The 26,981-nt window shown below is 38.8% G+C and overlaps 1 protein-coding gene across 1 annotated transcript in view; it reads right to left on the bottom strand.

Moving 5' to 3' along the window:
* The window catches only part of LOC122803406 (interleukin-1 receptor type 2-like), a 207,578-nt gene that overhangs the window by 36,672 nt on the left and 143,925 nt on the right, over positions 1-26,981 (bottom strand). Inside the window, exon 5 of the mRNA XM_044073008.1 lies at positions 10,359-10,483. Coding sequence (XP_043928943.1) covers positions 10,359-10,483 — 125 coding nt within the window. The remainder of the gene's footprint in view (positions 1-10,358; positions 10,484-26,981) is intronic.

Below are 26,981 nucleotides of genomic sequence, written 5' to 3'. Positions count from 1 at the left end.
CTATCTAGCATGTCCTGCATTTGGACTGGGACCTCTTCTCAGTGGAATGTACAATACACACTTCTGCCAGGAGGCACTCAGTAGTCATCTTTAGGAGCTGCCCAAACCAGAATAAGTAGCCATGGTTAAACCTTATTTTATACTTCATCTTAATTTACACTACCTAGGGCGCAGAGGAATTTAACCTAACACAATGGACCTGCCTCAGTTTCACATTATATACTAATAAATAATAATCTATACAGTAGACTGCTTTGCATTTCTTAGCACGTGTAGCTATGTTACTTATTCTAACTTGCTCTCATATTTTCTGTAGTACATGAAGTGCAGCAATAACATTAAACCTGAGAAAAAGTTAAACTTGTTAAGAACATCTGTAGTGTATGACCCAATTTAAACAGTGTTATGATCAGGTCTCACTATAGGGATGAACAACCTCTGTCCAGCAAAGAACAGATAGAGGGTACAACAACTTTTAAAAGCTGTTAGAACTTCACTCTGCCATGCTTATAAATATGGTGTGACAAAATGAACTAACAGCTTTAAAGCCATTACTAAAACAGAGAGTGGACTTTGTTTCTGCCTGTTGTGATTTACTGGCTTTCAAAATCTTTGAAAGCCATTGAAACACTTTGCTCTTTTTGTAACTGGTAGTACATAGGGCAGATAAACATTGACACTTAGCTTCTGAGGTAAACCTCTTAGCATCCATGTCTCAAAAACATAATAAGCTGGTTATAATTTAAAGTTTTCGTTTTTCTCAAAGGTCCAAAGTAGGACATTTTTTGTAGAAATGTGAGATTTTTGTAAAACAGAACATATCCAGGGCCAGTGTAAAGTACAAAACTTCACTTTTTTGCCAAATAAAAGCTCAGTCTTTTATCATTTGAGTTGCTTATGCTATTTCATATAACATTTAGGTATTTCAAATACAAAATAACTTAAGCAACTATTAAAGAAAATGTGGAAATATTTTTTATTCTAAAATTTCAGGACATTTCCCATTTTTTAATTTTTTCCTCACATGACACAACTGCCCAAAGAGGGATTTCCCCTTGCAAAGAGGGAGAGGTGGTAACCCCATTAAGATCAGAGACCTGCTCATAATCCTCTGTGTTTCGTCTGCCTTGTATTGCAGTCCATTGACTTGCTATGTACAAACTAGCCTGTAGTCAGATTAGGCAGTATTTGTACTGACTTTACTGACTTGTGAATTAATACACAAAATTGCCAACATATAAGTATGTGGACTGTATTTTAGTTGTAACTTGTGATGTACAATAATCAGCCAAAATAGCAATTCCACTTTAAAGGAATCCTTATAATGTACTCAGTTCAGTATGTGTATTTACGAACAGTAAAGTACAGTTTCACTTGTATTATTTACTAACAAAAAGGATTAGCACATGGCCTGATTACTGCCCTATCAACACACTATCAGTCGCAACTGTAATGGTGGGCTACAGGAAGCTTACTTTTGTCAGATGCAGATATACTGGTATGTTTGACCCAAAGGCTCATTAGTACACTTGAAACAATGCACCACCCAAAAACAACAGCCAATCACCTGGTCTTTAAAAAGCAGCATGTCATGAATGCTACATTAGTGCTTGTCCCCATAAAAAAAAAAAAAAAGTAGTCATAGCCTACCAGGCTGGGTATGGGTGCTGTTGTTATCCTTCCATCCACATAGAAAAATTCATCCAAAGCATGGAGGATTGAGCAAAAAGTAATTACAGATCTTGTATAGAAAGAAAGAAAGATTCTCAAAATAGTAAGTCTGTCAGCCAAAAATAGTGATTACAGTTTTACTCACTTCTCCCAGATGCTCTGCATCTGTATTTGCTGCTCAGCTGCCTTGGCTACTTCATTCTGCCATTTTTAATATCCTCAACTAGTTATAAATGCACATACTTACAAACCTCATAAATGCACATACTTACAAACTTTATAAATGCACATACAAACTTTATAAAAGCCCCCGATCTCTCACCTTTTAATTAATGTTGTCGCACTGAGATAGACTTTTATCCCTATTGTGTATTGTTCATAGGTTGGTACTAGGCTATCAGCCCTAGGGCCTAAAAAGCCTAGCCATAACAATTCCCTGGCTATTTCTTCCCACACTATTTACTTCACTGGACCCCTGTCTAGCAGGGCGACTGACGTGATCCCTGGGGTGAATTTCCTTTCTCCCATCCAATCATCAAGGTAAGCACACATAATGCTGGCATAACAGAAGACATGTATAATGAGTCTTTAGGCAATGGATGGCACCTAGTGCTCACATTATTATAGGCAAAAATGATCACCTTATGAATGTGTTCTGTTTGTAACTGAATCATTGCACTGTCTTCATGTTTTGTTATATCAAGATATTACTTGGGCTTCTCCATTTTTCCAGTTAACAGTACAGTTTTAGCAGGGGTGTATAAGGAAAAAAATACTGTGGCACTGGTGGTATCAAAATGGATGAACATATTTTTATTTTTTTTATTATTTTTTTTTCATTTGTTAACTGGGTGAACCTCTTAGCAAATGGGTCTTTACAGGGGTGAAATGGGAGCACTACCTAGTTAAGTGATTTGCTTAGTGTCACCCGATAGGAAAATAAAGGCTGAGGGAATCATATCCCGAACCACTCTTGACACTTGACTCTTGCCCCTGAGGAAAACAAATGGGTAAATGGGCTGTCAGTCTTGGAGAGAATACGTTTGTCACATAGGATGACTGGGACTGAGGTGTTTGATGGTCATGGTGAGGTTGGGGTACAAACAAACAAACTAGAAGTTGACTGTATGTAACTGGAGGCCAAGAAAATGCTACTAAATTAGAAATACTTGAAATTTTGGTGGCTTATGTTTAGATGGAATTATGGAGGCAGTGTCAGGACTCATAGGTAGACAAAGGAAGTAACTGGTAAGGATGCAGTTAATGCTGGGCTTACCATGGTGGTAGCTGTTGAGACTTAAGATACAACACATGCATATGTATACAAATAAGAAGGGGACAAATAATGCTGGAATTATTTCTCAGACCCAGAAAATGCAAGCAAAAAAAGAATAGGAATAAATATTGTTAAAATTATTTGGAAGTAGTTGCAGAGAGATTATTGTAGGTCACATGCAAACATATCAAGCAAATGGGAGAAGTGCACTGAAAATACACGTAGAAGTTGTAGGGAAACAATAAGCTGTGAATGCAGAACAAGAGCATCTTATTTACTTGACCAGCACATTTAATTTCAAAACATTATTTCTGCAGTGTTGTAAATATCTGATCCATGTGTAATGGTGCAGTAGTTAGTATTGCTTCTTTATTGATCTGAGGTTTGATGCTAAATTCCAGCAGCTGTCTGGGGAGGGGATATCTATGCTGTACAGATCTATGTCAATTAGTCAAAGGACCAAATTGTTGAAACCCTTATGGCCGAGACCATATGATCTACAATTTGGTTTGTCAAACAGTTCTGACTGAGATCGTGGTACAGAAGGGAATGGGTAATTTGTCCTTTTCCCCTCTGTAGTGTGATCTCAGAGTTGTAAATAATTAGCAGGGGGTGTGGGGGTGCAGGGGGGCTTTCTCCCTGCAAAAACATTATTTGTATTATTGGCAGGTATTGTGTGCATTTATGTCAGTTTTTTGATTAACTGCATTGTTGACCATATGGATTTCAACAATGTGTTTTTTTTGATAAAGTGACATAGATCCATGCTGTATCCATGCACTTGTATATTTTCTGTGGGTATCATGGTTTCCTCCTACATCACAAATGCACAGCGTTTGGTTAACTACTTATACTTCAGTTGTCCAAGTAGTCTGTTTATGTCTTTGCCCTACCCCTTGTGGTCTAAGACATGTCAGAAAAAGGTCTACAAGGATCATATGTAGGCCTTCTGCATTTATTTTTAACAGGTTAACATGACCAAATGCCCCCTTCTTTTCAGCCACAGCTTTATGTCAGTAAAAGAATGAAAATTAATTCAGAATGTTCAAAATGCATATATAACGCAAAGTATTACACTGCAATATATAGTGACCCTTTAAGCAATATACCATAACAAGTGTTGATGATTTACCCCAATAACTGCTTGTGATTTGATCCCAAAGTGCAAAATATACTATAACATGGGTGAAGCAGATAACACCCACATTTTCAACTTGCACATCAGTGCTAGCGAGTAGTTATCTTACTTGTATTTGTTGGTGTGCTTTTCAGCAAAGGTGGGATGATATACAAGTAAAACCCATTGCATGTCCTTCCCTGGGATGCAACAGGTGTGCACAAGAGGTGGGAACTTAGGAGCTGAAAAAACACTTTCTGAGTCTAAAACTGCCCTGAGTGACTCAGCCACCCTACTGGCCTTGAGCATGGGTTGGAGATAGTCAGACTTGATGGAGATAGTGAGCAAAGAGAGGTCCCTGGGAACTGCTCAAGGTCAGCTGTGGAAGTCAAAAATAACACAAGGGAAAATGTTGAGTAGTCTGTCTGTCTGTCTCTCTCTCTCTCCAGCATGTTTTATGTATATGTTGGTGATACAAATCCATAGTCTGAGTGTTTGAGGAGCTGTTTGTCTTGCAGAGGTCCAAGATATCCATTAAGACATGGTCTTTAATGGCACAAAATGCAAGGCATAGATCACCATTCAGGAGTCCATATGAGAGAGTATAGTAACAGGGCTTCAAGCTGGTCTTGATAGCTAAGGGACTTTAAAGCAATAATTTTAATGTGGGTAGGAACCTCTGGGGTCTAACTGCATGACATGCATGGATAGGTAAATGCTGAAGGGTGTATTGTACTCTGTGACTGGTCTAACTAAAGCTAAGTACAGAGGAATGACAACTTCTTTAGATCTATATGTTATGGTATGTTATGCAATTAGATATCATTTAGGCCATACTGAAGAATTTTCTAATTTCTGATGCTACACACTGGTCAAGGGAGAGGAAGTGTTTAACTAAGGTGTCTAGATCTCTGACAATTGTGTCAGTTTGGAGTCGGTTATTGGTTATTGAAGGTTGTGTACCAAATGTGGCAATAGTGTATTATTTTGCATATAATCTTAGTTCATTTTCTTTTGTTACATTATTTGTTTGCAAGGATTATTTTTTTTATAATGATTCTATATCATGGGTTGAGTAAACAGTGACACCTAGGTAATAATCAGAACATTTAATCATTGGTCTGGGGTTTATTGCTTGGAGGTCAGAGAAGTAAATCCTACCATGGAAGGGTGCAAACACTGACCTCTCTACCTTTACATGGGATATGTTCATTCAGTCAGTTTACTACCCTACTTCCCTTGTAAATGTTTATATTTATTTTTTAATGTATTTACAGTCTTCTCATGGAGGATGGTGTCAAATGCCTTAGCTAGATTCAGATATGCAATACGGACTGACTGATATCTGCCCATTGCCTCCATAAGCTTTTTGAAGAAGTTTACTAAATTAAGTAGACATGATATTTCCTTTACAAAACCAACCTCTTTATGGAGTAGTTATTACGATATTTTGGATATCATAGTTTATGAAGTCACATATGATATACTTCATGGCTTTCCAAGTTAGGCTTATCAGGTTCTGTAGTTCTCAGGATCAACAGAAGAGCACCTCTCGTGAAGGGGTATCACAACCGTAATTCTTCATACTTCAGGGACATAACTTGTGGATAAGTTTAAGTTAAACGCATTCATAAGGGGTGCAGCAAGGGCATGTTCAGCACTATTTATTAGTCATCCAGGAATATTGCCTGGGCCAACAGAAATTTTATTTTTGGCCTTTGTGAATACATTTAGAACATGCTCCTTGAAGACTGGGGGGGGGGCTGTAAAGGACATAGGAATTTCTGGAATTTGGATGACTATTTCTGAGCTAAAATTATCATTAAATTTTAAGGACAATTATATTGGCTACATCTGCTTACTGCAAGATTGTGTGGCACTATTTTGGATTAGTTCAGGATATTGCTGGATCTTTCTTTTTAATTTTCCAATGTAATTAAAGAAGGATATAAAATTATCCTTTGCTTAAAAATACAGCTTTAATTTGCATTTTGCTTTGAGTCTTCTGGTGGTAGCTTTTAGTTCTTTGCTAATGTTTTTGATATAGTCTTTAATGTGAGTAAATTTAAATTTGTTATAGGACATTATAGACTGACCAAACCTAACTAGCCTCCCCAGGACTATCTCCAATCCATGTTCAGGGCCAAACTTTTCTACACTGCTGAATCACCAAGGTGGTTTGTTATTAAAGTTTATATTTTATTTGCCTTAAGTTGAGACTGCCAAATCTATAGACTTTGGGAGGTGGAAGTAGAACCCAGATGCATGGAGACTGGTGATACTGTAACTAAAATCTGAGAACACATCATAGAGTTTGAGTAAGTTGGTCTATTTGAAGTCCTTAAATTCAGAATTTTTCCTCATAGGAATGTTTGAGATTTTGAAGAAGGTCACTATTATATGGTGTGATTACCCAGACACTGAGATACTACTGGGGTGATACATATGGGGACTGTGTTGGTAAAGAAAAGATAACAAAATTTCCTACCCCTAGTGGGATAGTTTACGATTTATTCTAAGGTATTATCATTTATCAACTCCTGGTATCTTCTGGTGTACCCAACCCTTGAGGTATAGATGTGTCAATTTACTGATGGATAACTGAGATTATCTATCATAAAGGTATTTTCTTTATGAACAGGTCTGTGTATACATTTATGAGTCTTTGGTTGTCCTCTGGGGACATGGAAGATGCAATAAGCTTATAATTTGTTTTATTTAAGGTCACTTGAAGTTCACTAGGTTAGGTTTCTAGGTCTTTGGGAATCTGCCTAGAGGGGATATTGTTTCTGTTAATAGTTTACTTCTGTTTTAACATTGTTTTTACAAACTAAAAGCTAATAAATAAAGATATTATTTTTTTCCATGCACAGTGCTATATATTCCTCCTGATTCCTAATATAAAATAATCTTAGGTACAGGAAGCCAGTGGGTAAAAGGGTGGGGGGCTCAGATGGCACCTGGGGTATCAGCTGGGGACTCCACCAAAATGTTCCAAATTGGATTCCACGATTGGCTAGGCCAGTTTTGTGGTGACCTAGGGTTATATATTATTATTCTTATGGTTGCCCATTCTTTTGGTGGGCATGGGTGGCATAGATATTAACCATAACTTACAGCATTGTATAATAACACTTAACTTGTAGTTTTTTCTTCTGTATTATGTGTACTTTTCCTCTACCTTAGGACTTATTCCAGATTTAACAAGTGTGGGATTTTAATCACCCTTTTTTCTGGAAAAGTGCTGCTCATGTAACTACACTGTGATTCTTAATTGTAACATTGTTATTTATTATTCAAGGTAATCTATTGTTATAAGTTATTGTTTTATTACACTGTGCTTTTGATTCATTGTAACAGGGTCATGGCTGAAAATGACTTTTGTAGTCCAGTCTACTTACTTGTAAAATAAAATAGAGAAAATAAAGAAAGCACAGCTCATGAGATTTACTACAAATGACCATCCAAAATAATTTTATAACTAAAAATGTTTTTCTTTATTCTTTGCTTGCCCCATTTTGCATCACTGGGGCCCTCTCTCTGTACATATATGACTGGCCAAACAGGTTTGCTGCAGTAGTGATACACTCAGTATAGGTAAAGCAAGGGTTTTACAGAGTTACTGTCTCAGAACTGTACTCTGCTACATAGAAAATAATTGGAATAAACCATTCAGCATATACTGGATTTATCATTATATTCTCATACATCAGAAGGCCAAGTCTACACAGAGATAATACAAAGATGCAACAAATCATTAAAACCAGACTGGTTACGGTATGAAAAAGGGCATTGTGTATAAGCCAGTATAGAGACTCAGACAGCGTCCATTGTTAAAAGCTATAAACAAGGGAAGTGAAGAGAGAAGACATACAGCCACTTTAGTAACATGGAGTACAAACAACACATGGATATGTGGCAGATTTTAATTCTTTATTTTATATTAATGTTTTTTTGGAGGGGGATTGTATGGATAGAATATGTGTAGATATTGTATATAGTTGGAAGTTATTCAATATTAAATCCAAACAGCAAAACAACACCAACTGTACCACGGCTAGGACATTTATTGTAGAAAAACACACAGGTAAGCGCTTTCAGGGATGTACCCCTTCATCAGACATCTTACAAAAAACCTCTCACTCCTTATATAGTATTTAATCAAACACATGACACCAATTAAAATTTTAAAAGGTAGACCTACAAAAAAATAATAATTTAAAATGTTTCAAAAAATCTTTAAAAAAAAGCATTTTCCAATACAAACCTAAAACATATACATTGCATCTAATACACATCAATAATATTTGTTACTAAATAATTATATTAGAAAATGATAGTATATAAATAGTAATGTATATAAACAGAAGACTTGTAGATATATAAAGACTGAAAAAAAAATATATACATATATATATATATATATATATATATATATATATATATATATATTATGAAGTTACGCACCTAAACTTGTATGTGCATACACATCAAGGATGCAAATAAATTAATTAATTAAATAAAATAGGCTAAACTGCCTTCTAATGGTTAAGACATAAAACTGTCAGGACTAAACTTTAAAATGTTCACAATTAATGTTTGAGTGGACGAGCTTTTAAAAAAGGTTTCAATGACACCATATTATTCAGACCTGGAGGTTTATCCACATTATATAGCATACTCCACTTTTGTTCTGAAGCCTCTGTGTTGTTGGACAAGTTGCCCCCTCTCAATTTTTCAGGCAGAACCTGCAGAACAAGGAACTTAAAAATATGGTTTGGTCCTTCACTCTTATTGTATCCCTGAAAGTGCTTACCTGTGTGTTTTTCTAATAAATGTATCACCAAACACCATCATACTAGGTGACTTCAAAACTCCCAGATACTTAGAACAAAAATGTGATGATGTAAGAGATGATCCTACAGACATTGCCAACATACTGGCTGACAGGTTCAGTGCAAACTCGCAAAAACACAGCATCCATGGGACCTGATGGTGTCCCTAGGACAGCTGTTTAATCATAGTCTTACCTCTGGATCGGCCAGGCCTTCTAAACTTGGTTTTGAAAACTCATCAGCTTAAATGTTAACCCATCATCTGACACAGATATCCTTCAGAAGGGTCTCACAGAAATGGATAACTGAGGTGGCAAATCCACTGCAGCAGAGAAAGTTATCAGGGACCTGGGGACCCAGGTTGATCTACACATCATGAAAGGATTCTCATCTAGATTCTCATCTAGATAGGTCTCTCATACTCATCACCATCACTCATCTGATTCAGACCAATATTGAGGTACAATGCCCCATTGAATGTATCACTTGCACACTTGCAGCAGCTGGAAAAGTTCCTCACCAAAAGGAAAAGAACAAGGGTCAAACATCTGTCCTATGCTGACTGAAAAGAGAACTCCAGCTCTCCAGTTGCTGCTTCGCTTGCAGAGGTGACCTTGCCTAACATACAAGGCCATGTCAACCCAGATTTGATGAATATGCTTCACCTCAAAAATCTAGATCCGTCGTGCTGGAGGAGATATTCATCACCAAAGACTCCCTATGCTGTGGAATAAACTTGACCAATGGATGGAAGAGAATAATACCCAGGGGATTACCTCAGTCACACACTGCTCGAGAGGCACAGCAAAATAATGGGTATAGTTCCCAGTATGAACCTATGAACCTATGAACCTAATAAATTTCCTAGCCGTGGTACAGTTGGTGTTTGTTTTGCTGTTTTGATTCAATACATTTTTACTTTCGTCTTGTGTACAAGATTTCATCAGATGCCCCCATATTACATTTCCTTCTATTTAAACCCCTTTCAATTATATCCTATTAAAATTTAAAGATAATATGGGGGCATCTGATGAAGTCTTGTACACAAGACGAAAGAGCTTATTCTGCCTGTTATTAAAGAAGTTTGCTACCAACTGTGGGATTGGACCTTTGCTTTTTCATTGTGGCTGAGTTTTCTACAATTATATTCATCGTTTTCAATATATTTTTACACTAGCTGTTTAATCCGTTGATAGAGGAATTGTGTGTTTCTGTGTCATTCAATATTACCCTCCCATTCATTTTTATTCAGACTTTTTAATTATCTATTCGTATTTTTATTCTGAATCAAATTTCAATAAAATGTTGCTAAAAAAGTAAAATTATTTTATTTATTCAGAGTAGTTAGCAAATATAATATCTGAACTTGGACAGCTGGGCTCACATGTAAACATTAGCATATGTTCCTAGACAGCTTGTTTAGAAATGGGGGTAGACCAACTTAAATGATTATCCTTACCCAATTTAATTCTTGCTTCATCTTTGCCAAATGGATTCAGAACAATGCAGGTAAAGTTAGTATAGATATCTTCTTTTTCCAGCTTTCTGAAGTGCAAGTCCCTTTCAATCAATGAATGATTTTGCCTGGAACAGAAGATAAAAAATAATAGATAATAGTCATGCATGTACATCTTCTATCCTCAAAGAAAAAAAGCAGCCATTGACTGTATTAATAATCAACTGTAAACTCTGATACCATGTCAAGAGAACAAATAATGTTGGATGACAATCTGAATTCTGAAACAGGACAGTGAAAAAACAAAAATACCTCACTGAGTGAAAACAGGGAAATAAGAATGCCAGGCCAAATAAAATATTGAATTTACTTAATTTAATTAAATGAAAGAGCATGAACTCCAGTAAATGCCAGTGCTTGATTAATTGATGTTTAGTGAGTGACATTACATGGGTGTGAATGGAAGACAAGAATAACAGATGGAATGATATTTGGCAAACATAAATATTTAAAGTCATCAATTATGGCAACTAATAATACATTGTTAATAGAAACTCTTAAAGTTTCAGAAAAAAATCTAACAACCAATGACAGTATTAGAAAAGGAGATTGAATCCTCTTTGACATCAGGATTGAATATGACTACATTATTATTTGCATATGTATTTTTCCTTCTCAGTTTTAATCACTATCTTTATGTTCATATTTCAAATTCTGACAGTTGTGTTGTATTTCAAATGTACCCTATTATACGTTGCAATTGTACCTGATACTAATACTGTTACTGTTTCTGCTGTTACTCAGTTTGTTCTGTTAGTCATACAATTTCCATTGTGTTTTAATTACTGTTGTTGCTATATTTCTTTGACTATATTGTCAGCAGACTCATGGTAGCCTGTTCAGCTGAAGCCTGAATTTGATTATCTGCTTGAAGTTACTTCAGATTTTTTGCTATTGTTGCTCTGAGTTTTTTTTTTTGAAGCTTCTACAATTTCTGAGCTATTGTTGCAAGATAAGTTACTGATTGTTTAACTAGATATAGTCTCAGTTTGGCTGACTACTTGAAGTTCTTAACAGTTTTTCTGCAATTGTTGCTAGCTAGATTTTTGTGTTACTGCTGTCAAGCATTTTCTGATTACCTAGCTGTAAATCCAGATTGCCTAGCATTCTTAAATTAGTGTTCAGTCCCAAACTTAATGCAAAATTGTGCCTACAAAACTTGTGTTATGAAATCCTTTATTTATCTCGGCATCACTGGTTCTCACTCTGTTCTGTGACTGTATTTGGCATTTTGAGGTAGTATAGTAACTGGTTCATGCTTACTGATAAGCCAATATTCCAAACAAACGACACCATTTGAGAGAGGTGTAAATGCAAACTCAAACTGGAGGTCAGCTTCATAGATCTCAACCTCTGGGCATATAAAATCTGGACAAAGCCAAAAATAATAGGGGGACAAACCCTCCAAGATAGGGACACATTTTAAATATTGCTCTTACAAACGTAGAAAGTTGATAGAATACAAGGTTTTGTGCTATCATTCATTTTCTGAAGGATATGAGATCTGAAACTCAAATGACTTCAGTCCTCACTTATTCAACACAAAAATCCAGAGAAACACAAATTTTATGAGGAACAGACCAAAAATATGAGGCAAAAATCTGGACATTCTGCAAAAATCTGGACACTTGAGAGGTATGGTTAGCTTCTGTCTTCCCACCAGTATTGATAAGCATCCTATCTGTAGTACACAGGAATGCAGAAGCAAACCTTTATAAGCAAGGGTTGTAAAGAAAATCTGCACCTGAGCCTTATGACACATCACAAACAAACCTCAGCCACTCAGACACACTACTATACTCATATCTACATTCTGACGTATGTCTACAAAGGGCCATTGACACTGCAAACCTATGTCCATAAGATCTACAAAGCCTGCAGACCCCCAATGTAAAGTCTTAGTCATTAGTGTTTCCATAATTAGGCATACAGATTCCACACTCAACAGGGTGGACAAGGAGTGGTTGACTGTAAATGCTCTGCCTGGTGCCAGAATTTGCAATGTGACTAGTGCCCTCAAATCTCTCTGCCCTAAGTCTGAATACAATCTTATGGTTGCCCATATGGAGCTAAATAATTTTAAGTGCTTTTCCTTACAGGGAGTGGAGAGAGACATGATAGCTCTCTCTGTATACATGTATCTAAGAAGGAAAAAAAATGTAGTCTTAATTGGTATTTTGACATTATACAGAAGGATGACACAAAGACAAGATAAATTGCCTTTAATGATTAGCTATGTAACCGATGTCATTCTAGGACAAATCACTGTGTGTCAGTACTGGAAGGAATGGCTGGCAGGCCAAACTGCTTTATCAGAGATGAATTGCACCTCTTCCCTCCAGTGGTTTCTGCATACTGGCTAAAACCTTTGCAGCCTCCATAGTGACATTTTAGGCAATTTATATCTTTTGGACATACACTGAATTATAGAATGACAAAATGTACAAGGCAACTGGGCCACATGGTCATTTATGCCTTGACAGCACCCACTTATAGATAATATCTCCTTTTTCAAGGAGCAATAGGGCAGTCACACCTAAGGTGAATTTATGAATACCCTTCCAGATGTGATTTCTCACTCCTTCTCAAAGGAAGATAGTGTGTCACATTGCTTGATCTGGAGAGGGAGTTTTTTTCAGAGAAAGGGTAGTTGTTGTTTGATAAATCTGTCTATCCACAGTGATTTGTTTACTTGCTAAAGCAGGTTCAGCTCTCTGGTTCTAGTTCACAGGACTATCTGATTTGTGGAGAATTAAGAGGTCTTGGACTACTGGACCTCTAATGACCCAGAATGAAAGACACAGATCGTCCCTAAGGAGTCTGTAGAATACCGAATACAGGGACAAGGCTTCCAGCCTCTCTTGATAGCTCAAGTCTTTTGAGGTCTGTCTAACTGCTTGATATGTTTAGTAAGATACATTTCAGAGGTGGATAATACATTCTGTTATGGGCCTGATCTGTGCAGAATACAGAGACGTCAAGACTTCTTTGGACCTAGAGGAAATACCCTTTCTGATCAGCTGTGCAAGACAGAAGCATTTCCTAAGCATGGTTGCAATATGATGGTCAAAAGAGATGGAGTTATCTATACATGTTCCAAGATCTCTTGTAACATCTTCATTCTGGAGTGAGGTACTTTCCATACTGTAAACCGGGTGGATGGTATGTTTGCCAAATGCAATAATATTGCAATTTTTTAGTCTTTAGTTTTTTTGCCCATTGTCAGTGCGCTAACTATTAGCATGTGTAAGTTCACTTTGTAGCTTCTGCATTTCAGAAGGGGAATAACGCCCAATTTATAATTGTTTGAAAGCTTGGTAAACTAGAGTTCCCAATTTTTGATTTGGAGATCATAGAAGTATATGCCGAATAGCAAAGGTCCTAGCACAGAACCCTGTAATACCCCACTGGTTACTTTCAAGCTCTCTCAGGCTATGCCTGTCATCCTTACAGTGTGGGTTCTAACCCACAGCCATTTAGTTATCTGTCTAACTATCTCTGGATTGATTTGGAGCAGATTTAGTTTTTTATTATAATATTGGCATTGCTTTGGTGAGATTGTGGTATGCTGTATGGACAGTGTTACCACTACCCATTGCTTGCCTTGCCCTCTCAAAAAATTACCATAATCATTTAGCAAGCTCTACCCATAACAAGCCAAACTGCTGAGGGTAAAGTCTTATTAGAGATTTTTGTATCGTAGTTTTTCAGGTTTGTTATGACCCTTTCCATGACTTTACAGATGAGGGTCATCAGGCTGATGGATCTCTAATTCTCAGGGTCCATGGTGGGGCTGCCCTTATGAAGAGGCATCACAACCGATGTGCACCAAGCCTCAGGGACAAGGCCAGTGGCTAAGCTCAGACTGAACAGTTGTAGAAGTGGGTCTGTCAGTGCATGTTCACTGCTGCCTAGTATGTTATCAAATCCTACAGACAATTTTTTTTTTGTTTTAGGATTTGTAATTATCCAAAGCTTCCAGTGCTAGCTTATATTCATGGGATGCGTTAGTTTTCCTGACAGTGTTTTTCAGAACCTTAGATACGTTTTTGATGTTAACCTTGATTTTTGAGTTTTTAATTTTGATAGAGAAAATGTCCTTTGTGATCAGCTGTGCTATCCACTGTTGCAATATGATGGTCAAAGGAGATGGATTTATCTATACATGTTCCAAGATCTTGTACGACATCTTCATTTTGGAGTGGGCTTTTTTCTCTTATTGTATTGTTTACTTATGCATTTGGGTCAGCAAGCTGGTTTGCCCTTTGCCTTTCCCTTTTTGTTTAGTTAGGAAGGGACTGAGAGGTTTATATAGTTTTCTAGGTGAGCATAAAATTTATTTCCAAAACTACTTGCTATGTCTACATTTTGTGGGTACAATTATATTTGAACTTAGAGAGTTCATAATATTGTAGGATGTTTGTATGTTTGAAGTCTTTGAAAACTGTGATATTTGTTTCAGCTGGTTTAGGGATTTTGAAAGAGAAGGTTACCAATTTGTGACCAGACTTGACAGGGAAAGGGTATACCTGTGGGATAGTACATATAAGTTGCCACATTTGTAAGGACCAGGTCAAAAGCATTCTGACTTTTAGTGAGCTGTTTGACTATTTGATCCAGGGAATTCTTGTTTATGAAACTAAGGAATTCTTGGGTATAGCCTGCATTTGGGGTACAGGTCTCCCAAATTACTGATAGGTAGATAAAGTTTTCCAGGATGATGGAAATTTTGTGCATATGAAGTTCATCAAATGTATTTAAGAAATGCAAATGGTTTGGGGGATCTTTGAAGGGGTCCTGTAATATGCTGTGATCTGATAGCTGGGTTTATTTATGATGAATTTCAATAAACTGTGTGAGTCCCTGAGAATGTGTCTTCAGGTAACATAGACTCTAAAATACTCCACAATTTCCATTGAGTCTAAAAGCATGGGAGGCAGAAAACTCTGGTATAGAAGGGGTGCATTCTTTACTTAAACTAGGTTTTAGTAATAGTGCATGCATGAATGCACTCAAAATGTAGGAGGACTTAAAGGTCGGGCAATTTGTTATTTAGACACCTAGCATTGAGTAGTGCATTTTATTTGTTATGTTTTTCTAGGCTGGAAGTACCATTAACTAGACTTTGCCTAAAAAGGCACTAAGGGGGCATCAGAGCCTTTAGCTAGTATGCCGGATATGATTTATATTTGAATTACTTGAAAAAATATGTGAAAACCAATATATTGCTAATAGCTGATTTTAACTACTCCTCACCATCTCCTGTCAAGTATGATTTATAATTGAATTATTTGAAAAGAAAAACAAATCTCTGCTTCCAGGTGATTTCAGTTACTGTTCCATCAACTATGATGCATACACAACCAGCAATAAGTATACACAGTAGTTCTGGTTCATCAGTTTTGGAAATGCCAACTCCCTTGACCAGCTTATATATCTTACCATTGGACTGCAAATGTTCTTGACCTTGTCCTCACCAATACTGACCCTATCTACATCCAACCATGTCACACTCTCTTTGGTTAAGTCTGACAAATCTGTCATCTTCTCCCTCAGAACCAACCCCACTACCACACTAAACTCTACTACCTTTGGAACTGCTGCAAAGCCAGTCTCCTATTCTCAGATAACTTAGATAATTTTCAGTGTGGTCCCTTTCCTGCTGAGCTTCTTGGCAAGCTGCTGTGTTCATCTCCAAAGTCTTCTCCCATCTAAATAGCTTTATTGAGGAATCTGTTTCCATATGTCACAGATACTTGGAAAATTCAGTAATAAACACTTATAGTGGAATTCCCCATAAATAAATTGTACAACAGAAGGAAAACAATACTGGTGTTTTACAAGATATCCTTCTCCCCTCATCATAAAAGGGATTCAAAACTGGTCAGTAAAAATCTCAAGAACTCTATACAAGTGTAAGGTTACGTATGAGTTAAAAATTGCCACTTCCACCAAAGACAATGGCACAGCTTTCTTCATTTAAGAAGAAACAGTCAGTTTTTCTCTGACCTGATATCCACTGTCTTGACTTATTCTGATCTGAGGCCACCACCAACATCCTTGCTGACAAATTCACCTCCAGCTTCACTTCACTGACCCAACCTTCAGTCCTCCCATTGCCCAAAGGACTCCTTCTCCCCCTATCATCTATCATGGGCAAGTCCTATCTTCTCTATCAATGCCCAGAAAGAACACTTCCATGGGTGCAATCAAAGTACTATGCTGCCTCTTGTTAAGCACCAAATATAGTTTTGTTGTACCCACCTTAACCTGTTTAACTTCAGCCTTTTCACTGGTTATATACCTGACATGCAGTAACGCATCCACTACACAAGGGAGCCCCCCACAGATCCAGGTATTTACAGTCTCATAAGTCTCACCGGTATCATTTGTCAAGTCATGGATTGTATCAGTGAAGAACTAATGAAAGATTATAAAGGAACATTCAGTCCCTTTATCCAAACCAATCTTGCTTTCTTAAAGACAGAGTCTGTGTATTCAGAGCAATCAATTTCTTCAAAAGGGTCACAGAAGCTATAGCTATGGGCCATGCTGTCAACATTTCTTAATTGGACCTAGCATAGATCCTTAGTACAATTTCCATTGCAGGCATTATCAAGACGTTTACACAACTTAATAATCCTTGTATTGCTTGTTGGATATCCAACTTGCTATCTGATGACTCACACAATAAGGCTTGGAGGGTACCTTTTCTATAAAAAAAAAAGTCACCAATGCAGTTTCCCAAGGATCTGCCATGAAAGCCATACTCTTTGACATCTACTTTTCTAATGTTAATGCAGATGTCGATGGGCTATGCCTCAATAAATGTGCTAATTACTGCAAACTAGGGGAGATTATGTTCCCCTAAAGAGATGCACATTCTTCAACAAGGTCTCAGTTGGATGAACACTTTATTCCAAAAAAATGTGGTGTGGTTTCATTCAGCAAGCAAGAATTCCTCACTTCATACCATATCAAAGATGCCTGACTTGAAAATGATTCCTTCATATGGGACCTGGGCAAATCTACCAACAGCAAACTCTAATGCATAGCTAGGATGGTGTGAAAGGGCAGTTGACCCAAGCACAAGATGTCAGGGATGCAATCCTCAGTACTTGTAGTGAGTTTCTGAATGCTGTATCATACTGCATTTGCAGAAGTGATCCAGAACTCCATATGTGATCTAGTGCAATACCAGTATTCAGAAATGAATGTTGGTATGCTTTAATGTTGTTGTTCTACTTATCAGTAGCAACCTGCTAGTTACATTTGTAGCAAATGGTTTGCTCAAGTTTAACGAAGAAAATGGACTGTCTTTTTTTCTTCAAAGTTCGGGGTCGGAGATCAGGGAAGAGAGGAGAGGAGATGGATGAATGGACATATACAAAGACACTTTCTGCATGTGCAGTGTTACATAGCATAATATCAAGGAAACTTAGAACATCTATGCAGATGAACATGTCCCAACACACCAGGAACTTGAGTGCAAGCAAGTTGGTGAGATAGTGGAGGAGCAAACAGCAGGGGAGGACCACATCAGATGAAGGTGTGTGCAGTATACCATGGCACTGGTTTAGAAGCATCAGCTGGTTCATAACTCTGGATAAAGTTAAAGCATATACAGAACAGTAAAAGTAATGTATGCAAACCTACAACTAGACTATTCTTACTCATGCACAGACTGGATACACTGCACCATAGGTTACCCAAGTAACAAACTATTAAAAGCAGGGCACAGTTATCATCATGAAGGACACAGTGTGCAGTGTCTTCCATTGGGGAAATGAATATGTGCTGTTTTGACTGTAATACACTTTGTGCAGTGTGTATATCATGTGGGCTGGGCTTTAAAGTAAACTGTTCTAGGAGGGGACTCCATTACTCTGTGTGTGTGTGTGTGTGTGTGTGTGTGTGTGTGTGTGTGTGTGTGTGTGTGTGTGTGTGTGTGTGTGTGTGTGTGTATATATATATATATATATATATATATATATATATATACATACATATATCAGGACACAACCTGAGCAGATGTTGCAGTACTGTCGTTTGTTCTTACAAAAAGGTCAGGAAAAGTGCAGGTATCCCATGCACACCCCCATCCACAGGAGCCTGCTCTCCTGGGAGGATCACAGGTACTTACAAGCCCATTCCTAGAGGTAGGCATGCTTTATGAATGTGAGTGATAGGCTGTACTGGAGGTATTTATGGCATAAGCCCCATGCCTCAGTGGATGTCCATGTCTGAGCCTATGCACCTCCACACTTGATGGTGGATTGGAAGTGGTGACACTGTGTGCGTAACAGTCCTTGACACAGAAAGCAAATGTGGAGCAGCCATGTGAAGCATGCCTAGAAGGCATCCTATAAATTTAGGGGAACTATAGTCTACAAACTGTTGAAAGAGCGTATTTAGGATGTCACACATATGTGACATGCAGTCTCCTAGGTTATGTGACACACAATGCAGGGCATGTACCATCTTTGCAATGAATACTTGCTAGCCTATGCCTCTCTTATGGCCCAGCAAATATGTTGTATTGTAAACACTGAGATACCTAGTTTGGAGGTGCAGGTGCCCATTGCATCTACATCTACTGGTAAGCTGACAGCCTCAGTCCTCTTCAAGTCCAGTGCGGTTTGTGGCAGGCAATGTGGACTACACCATGAGAGGAGACATTCCTTCTTGACTAGATCTGCCAGTGATGACCTGTCCCTACATGGTCTATCTGTGTATTTGGAATGGGTTCCACAGGCTTGGAAGCCATGTCCAATGACTTGGTAGGAAATCCGGATTTCACTTTCTCTGTGCACGACAACCATGCCAACTGTACACTGCCATCATTGTCAGAGCCAAACTCTACTCCAGCCAAAAGCAATGGTATATCCATGATGGAGGAGGCAGACAGTACTTTACCTGGAATGGCACCAAATTAAATTACCAGCATAAGTAAGAGTCATCACTATTACTTTACTCACAGTGAAAAAATAATAAGAATGGCTTATAGTGGTAGAACATAATAAGACAGACCTTATATTGTGCAAGTGCTCTACTTATTTGTAGCTCTGATATTCCTACTCCGCTCTTAAGCCAAATAAATAAGATCCACTCCTTGTACTTGCACACTGGTTGCTAATCAGGTAGCCCCTCAGTCCTGCACCAGCTTTTAAATGGAAGAGAGAAAAAAAAGGAAGGTCTGTGATCTGGTGCTGCCAAAAAGGTCCTGTTTCTGTACCCCATCCCCTGTCCTCCTCTGCTGATTGTAATTAAAAAAAATGGTACATGATCAGGTATCTGCGCCAATCAGGCCCTGTTTTTGCATCCTACCCTGACTTATATCCTTCACATTTTAAAAAAGAACAAATCTTTTTATACTCCACACATCACTATAGCAGTCAAATTTTAATTAAAAAATAAACACTCAATTTTTAATTAAAAAAAATCATTTTGTTTTAAATTGTAGCAGTTGCTACAGTTTAAACCACACAGGGAACACTACAGTGCTTAGGTTTGACTGCATTTAAAAGCTGGAATGCATTCAAAGAATCTTGAGGATTGATTGGATGGCCGATTGTGCCCCCTAATACTTTGGGCCCAGGGCAGCTGTCTCCTTTGTCCCACTGTAGCTATGCTACTGACTCCAGGATCTAGCACCCCACTGTTGGATACTGCAGTTTCTAATCCCACATGCAGATGTCTAGGAACACCTCTGTCTTAGTTAATGGTGATGAACTTTCTCTTAATGTCCTAACCTACTGTGCGAGGCAGGCAGCACACTTTGGGGCATTACAAATTATGTCAGTGGATCACAGTCTGACTTGCTGGTAGTCCCTGACCTGGCCACCAACAGCATTTATATCATGAATTGTGTCCTGTCAGGCACAGTTGCAGTAGAGCCAGTCAAATGTCTCCTGGTTAAATTCACTGGCTGTAGATACAGAGTGCCTGCAGCAGTACCCCACACAACATAATGCCTGGGAAAGGAAAGGAAAGTAAAGTCTCAAAAGGTCAAATTCTCACATGCTGATGGAAGTGTGTGAGGACATGTGATATGGATACATTTAATAAAACTGCACCTTCGACTGTCAACTGCACCTGTGGTGATACTGGATGTCTGTCAATATAATATTGTCGGATGCACACACTAACATAACAAAACTACAACCAAGAGCAGTACCATAGCATTCCCCCCATGAATCCAACCCATTAAGGTAGAAGTGTAGCCAGTATATGTGTTATCCTCAGCCTGCATGTCAGGTTACCTCACATGGGATTTTTCTCAATAGGTTCACTTGAGAGGTATAATACAGTGCATGGTAGTCTCCATGCCATGCACTGCATCATACCTCTCACATGAACCTCATTTTGAAGAACACTCATTTTAAATCTTAAAATGTCCATGTTCCTCACAGTTCCACACGGTTCCATACTAAAAGAGTCTGTCACGCATTTATTAATTTTTAACTGATATCCATGGTAAATCATACTGAATCACATTAATTCATTAAAATAACATTTTATAAATATAAAGTAACGCATTCTAACCATCCCATAGGATGAACCACACCAATAGTCAACTGGTTAGATCCGACCACAAACTAATCACTTTGGAAATCCACCCCCCCCCCCCCCCGCTAAGGTAACCACCATGAAAAACTTCTCCAAAGCTAACTCTGGGCTCCTAAAAACAGAGGTGGCTAACTTCATGGCACCCATGCAAATGAAGAATAGCTGCATGACTGCCGAATCATATGCTAATGCATTGTACGAACACGTACACAGATGCATGGACCTCGCCATACTGAATAGAACCAAGAGGCTCTCCTCCAAAAAAAGGAAGCCAATCTGGTGGTCCCCTGCCATAAACAACTGTACAACAGAAAGAAGAAACTGATGTGAAATAAGGTAAAGTCCCAAGACTGAAAAAACTCCCTTATCAGCCTCAACAAAAAGTTGAGATCCCTCATCAAATCCTCTAAAGCTAGCTATGAAAACAGAATTGCAGCAGATAGTAAAGACAACAATAAGGCCTTCTATAGTTATGTAAAAAATCTCCACAGCAATACTAATATTTGCTCTGAACTACTGCACCTCCTATACCAAGCCAACAGATATTGCCAATATACTGGCTGATAGATTCAGTGCCAACTTTACCCCTCCCCCCCAGGGACCAGTCACAATACCAGTAGATTGCCAGGTACCCAGTATTACTGCTGCACAGGTTAAAACAGCACTGTCCAAGGCCAACAATACAACTTCTATGGGACCTGACAATATCCCTGGCTGTGTTCTACATGAACTACAGAGTGAAGTGGCACCTCACCTTTGTACCCTGTTCAACCACAGCCTCACCTCAGGCTTTGTCCCTACCAAATGGCGCACTGCTACAGTCATCCCTCTCCGCAAAGGAGGAGCGACTACAGACCTTGGGAACTATTGCCCCATTATCCTGAGTCTGATATGCAAAGCTATGAAATGCATCATTATGGACCTAATAAACAAAGATATAGGGAATCTCCACACTCTGGATCCCACACAGTTTGGTTTTGTGAAGGGTAGATCATGCCTGCTCAACTTGGTTGACTTCTTTGAGTCAGTCACCAGAGCTGTGGATGAAGGCAAGGTGGTTCATACAGCCTACCTTGATCTGGCCAAGGCCTTTGATACCATTCTCCACTCAGGAATCATAGAAAAACTCACTAAGCTAGGCATCAACCCCTATATCACTAGGTGGGTTGCAAACTGGCTCACAGATAGAACCCACAGTATGAAAGTAGCTGACTCCAAGTCGGACTGCAGACCAATCATGAGTGGAGGGGTCCTCTCCTGTTTGGTATCTACTTCTCTGAAGTCCAGGCAAACACAAAGGGACTCTGGCTGACAAAGTTCACATATGATTGCAAGTTGGGAGCTATTATTTACTCCCCAAGTGATGTTGACATCCTACAGAAAGACCATACTGAGACCAACGACTGGTGTCAGTGCCATGGCCTTAAGCTCAATGCCAAAAAATGTGTTGTCATCCCCCTTGTGAAAAACCCAGTTCCCTTGAATTACCACATCGATGGTAGTCCACTGAACACCGAAGGCATTATAAGAGATCTGGGAACACAGGTTGACAGCAACCTCTCTTTTGACCACCACATTGTCACTGTGGTCAGAAAGTCCTTCTATGTGGCACATCCCATTACTAAGGGTTTTGCATCCAGGAAGAAAGAGGTCATTGTCTCCCTGTACTCTTCCCTCATTAGGCTAATCATCGCGTACAATGCCCCATTTGGCATGTACCTCACTAGACACCTGCAAAAACTGGAGAAACCACAAAAGTACTTCACAAAGAGGATCCTAGGTCTTAAACACTTGTCCTATATGGACAGACTCAAAAAACTCCAACTATTCTCTGTCTCATATCACCTACTTAGAGGCGATCTCTGCTTGACTTACAAAGCCATGCCTGACCCAGCTCTGTTAGAAATGCTACAGCTAAAGAAATGCCAATCCCTCCACACCACACGCTCCAGAGACCTCAACCTCATTACCACAATCAACAGAACATGCTGGAGGGACAGGTTCATAACCCAGAGACTGCCCATGCTCTGAAATAGTCTTCCCATACAGGTCAAGCAGAGCACCTCACTGGCCCTCTTCAATAGAAATCTTGATAAGTGGATGGGAAATAGAAAATTCACACTGGGAATCACTCCAGTGGCTCTACTCGACAGAGGCACTGGCAACTAAGGTCGGGTGGCATGATGCCAGGGTAATCCTATGGGCTAGGCTTGTAAAGGCTCTAGGGCCATTAGCCTAGTACACACCTATGAACCTATGAACCATGAGCTTCTTAGCTGAGTTTGTTAGTAAGCTGTTACTAATTGTTGCGCATCATACCCATTTGTTCCACACTAAGAGAGGTAGTGTTCCACATTTTGGAGAATGGAAAATTTAAAGTTATGTATTGTATGCGCATCTATTATATGTATCTCTATGGATACAGACCTAACTTAGCAAAGGACAAAACCTGTTCAGAGCCAGCATGTTAACAGGAAGAGTAAGGGTGCTTTAACCAAATGTAGGTAACAGATCAGAAAGTTTTGCTACATTTACAGCTATGCACACATGAACAGTATCTGTATATCTTGATTAACAGGGGTGATACTGCCCATATCACGATACTGTGCACTAGCTTTGTATTGCAGCTAGCTGCTTGCATACATATAATTAAACAATCATCTGCATCTCGTACAACAACAACAACATACATACAAAGATCCTGAGACCTGATAATCTTGTTCTAAGTGTCACAATGGCAGTACATTACATTTCCAAAAAAGTGTTGCTTTGCTCCTTTAATGCTGAATTACTTTTTCACTTTAAGCACTTTCACTAGGTAACCTCCCTGTGAACATGCTTTGATTGCACATCTTATTGCAGCAGTAGCTTACAAATGGTACCAGTACATTAAAACTCACATTGCATGCATAGAGCTACAAAGAACTTGCTGATAGCAGATTAAGGTGAAAGCCAGAAAAAGTTAAAGCTTACCTCACAAAGCCAGAAATGTTGCTTCCTTTTCAACAGGTAATGCGGCTGTAACTCACTTCAATTAAGTTGCCACCATAACTCTTCCATAGCATGAAGAGACTCGGATGACAGCCATCCATGTTTATATTGTGTAGATTGGAGCCTCTGAGCACAGTGACTATGCAGATGAGGGCCCAACTCATGCATGTTTCTAAATTGATCTTTCTCTACATCAAGGTTGTGTCTATAGTTGTGCTAGAAAGGGCTGTCAGTCTCATGAACCCATGTGAACACCTGCATGCAGGGGCAGGTTGATAGCACATACATTATATTTGCAGCCAGTGAAGGTGTTAATGAGCAATTCTGCTCTCAAGGCGTAAACTTCATATCGGTAGTGCATAGATATCATGCAGTTTCTCACACCTTTATGCTACTTTGACTTGCCAACATTTTCAATCCATATTTTTCAGCAGTCACACTACTGAGCTGCCTTATGTTGTGCGACAATTGCTGAGACACAAAATGGGCATGATCATGAGGTACTAGCTGTTATTCTCTAAAATGAAACCTAGAGTATGGCCATGGCTTCTAATGGCACTGTGTTTGCAGGGGATTCCGGTGGTGCAGTAAGGAGTCAAAAATCTTCCTCCTTTCCTTCATTTAATACATAGGGACCACCAGGAATACCTGCTTAGTGTTGTCTATGATGGTCCCCAGTATAAAATGGATGGCTGGCACTGTCTTGCAAGAGATGTCATTGATGCTACTGGTATACTTTGTTCTGGTGAGTACTGCAGGCACCACAGTGACTTGCTGAGGCACCATGCTGACCTTTTGAGACAATGGGAAGAAAAGGTCAAAGTAAGGGGACCTGAGATGTGTTGTAGGTATCTGTTCAATCTGTACGGTTAATTAGTTTCCTTTTCAATACGTTTTATGTTGTACACATCTTACTAAATGCTTCTATTTTACTTCAAACTCAGGGTGCTACAGAAGAGAATCGCCTCCTATGCTAGCGGAGGATGGATGGAAGAGCTTTCCAGGTGAAGGGTTGTGTACGCCTTTTGTTTCTTTATTTGAATGCATTTAATTTAGAAACTTTTTTATTATTATAGCATCAGTTCTGTGGCAGCAGCATGCATACTGAACACCCCTAGTGTAATGTCTGTGTATGTATATAAGTGTTGGGACTGAGGTTTATGAGGATGACTGCAGAGTTATGGAGGAAGCATGAGTGTGTGTGTATTTATTTGTGACCCTTCCCGTTGTTGTCCTATACAAAAAAGTGTTACAGTAAATGATAGGAATTAAAATGCAAGTGGTTTTAGTGACCCAGAATGATGTCCCAGCATTTTGTAGGTAGAGAAGCACCAGCAGTAATACACTATCAGAATATTTACCTGTGATCACCTGGTTAGGATAACATATGATAGCTTAGCACTCTTTACATAAAAAAACACCTAATCACATTATTAGATTTTTGCAGATGAACTTATAATTTTCATTAAGTAATTATTCAAACAACTGTATTTTACAATTCCTAGACTGATTTTATAAAAGTTTCTTCCTCTCTTACCCCTTCCTTTAGCACTATCTTTCTCTTTAACATATTTTGTTACGCTTTTATGTTATTTATATCCATTTATTTTGCAAGTATGTACAGCAGCTTCCATGGCAGTGCCAGTGGTGATGCCTGGTTCTGCCATCCTCTAATGAGGCCAGCTAAGTCCTGCATTTCCCCAGGCAACATGCAGGACTGCTTGCCCAGTGACAGCCCTGGGAGAGAACAATGTTACTACCTGCCCTGTCCCTGCTGGTACTTCACCTGCTGGGGGGTGTCATCATTCCTGCAGGTGGCTCTGCAAGGGGTGGCAAATACGTGATTGACAGGGCTGACAAAGGTGGTATCCACCTAGAAAATCTCCTCTTATGACTAGTAGAGCCATATCTCTACCTGGCCCTGTCAACAACACCTCAGGTGGGACCCAGTGAGGAGGATAGACAGGATGCTTTCTGACCTTCTACCTGGAATCACATGGGCAGGGCAGGGTAGTGGACCATACTCACTCTATCCCACATCCTGGTGCAGCCCTCCATTTTGTATCATTGTCCTCCCCTGTTTGGTGTCCATTCCTGCCCATCACTAGTGGCTTACTTTTGTTTGTGTTATGTCTTTAACTCCACTGTATTTCCCCTCTTTCATGTGTCAGTACCTCCCCTGTCAGTCTTTTGTGTCTATTTGTTTGTGTATTTGCCCGTTACCTATCCTCACCTCTTACTATGCCCTCACCTTCACTTACATTCTTCTTTGGCTTTCCTTCTTTGTAAAATAAACCTCTTGTATTTGAACCAACATGGGATATATACAAATGACCCTTTAAGGACATCAGGTGTTTTGGCTACATGGGAATTCTGAATTTCCATGACTTTTTTCTTTTTAAGTCTATTAGTAGACAAATTCAGGCCAACAAAGCCAAAACCCTCTAACTGCGGACATGCATGTTTCAGCCTTCTTAAGGCATCATCAGAACAGCATAAGTGGAATGTTTGGCTAACATTTAGAAACAGATGGTTGACTTACCCAGCTGATATCCATCATCATTAGGGAGTCTGCAAAATATCCCAACTAACAAATTAAAACAATGAGTAAAAAGGTCACACAGAAAAAACAATCAGTAAAAACCAAAAGAAAAATCTAGCAAGGAAAGTTGGTATATTATAAGGCCCATGGATGAAATGTTCTCAGCTATTGAGAGGGCTGAGAGAACTTGTTCAGTAGTAATTAAAGGGGATGGTTGGGATTATGACATTTCTGGAATAGTTATAATTGTGGGTAGAGTAAAATTTAACCTAAATTTGTCAGCTAGGATATTGGGTCAGAGTGGGTCTACTTCAAATAAAAGAAAGACCATTTACCTGAAGATGACTTTACCAAGACAGCAACATTGAAATGTTACATTACTGAAGCTGTTTACAGGGTAAGTATGTGCTTGACCAACAGGGGTATATTTGTCCTTTTCCTCACTGTAGTGCGATCCTGGAGTT

The sequence above is a fragment of the Protopterus annectens genome, chromosome 5.part1 (genome assembly GCF_019279795.1).
Source record: "Protopterus annectens isolate FY-2018-M chromosome 5.part1, PAN1.0, whole genome shotgun sequence".
NCBI lineage: Eukaryota > Metazoa > Chordata > Ceratodontiformes > Protopteridae > Protopterus > Protopterus annectens.
Note: the sequence above shows the minus strand (reverse complement) of the source record. Positions and strands in the feature narration are given on the sequence as shown.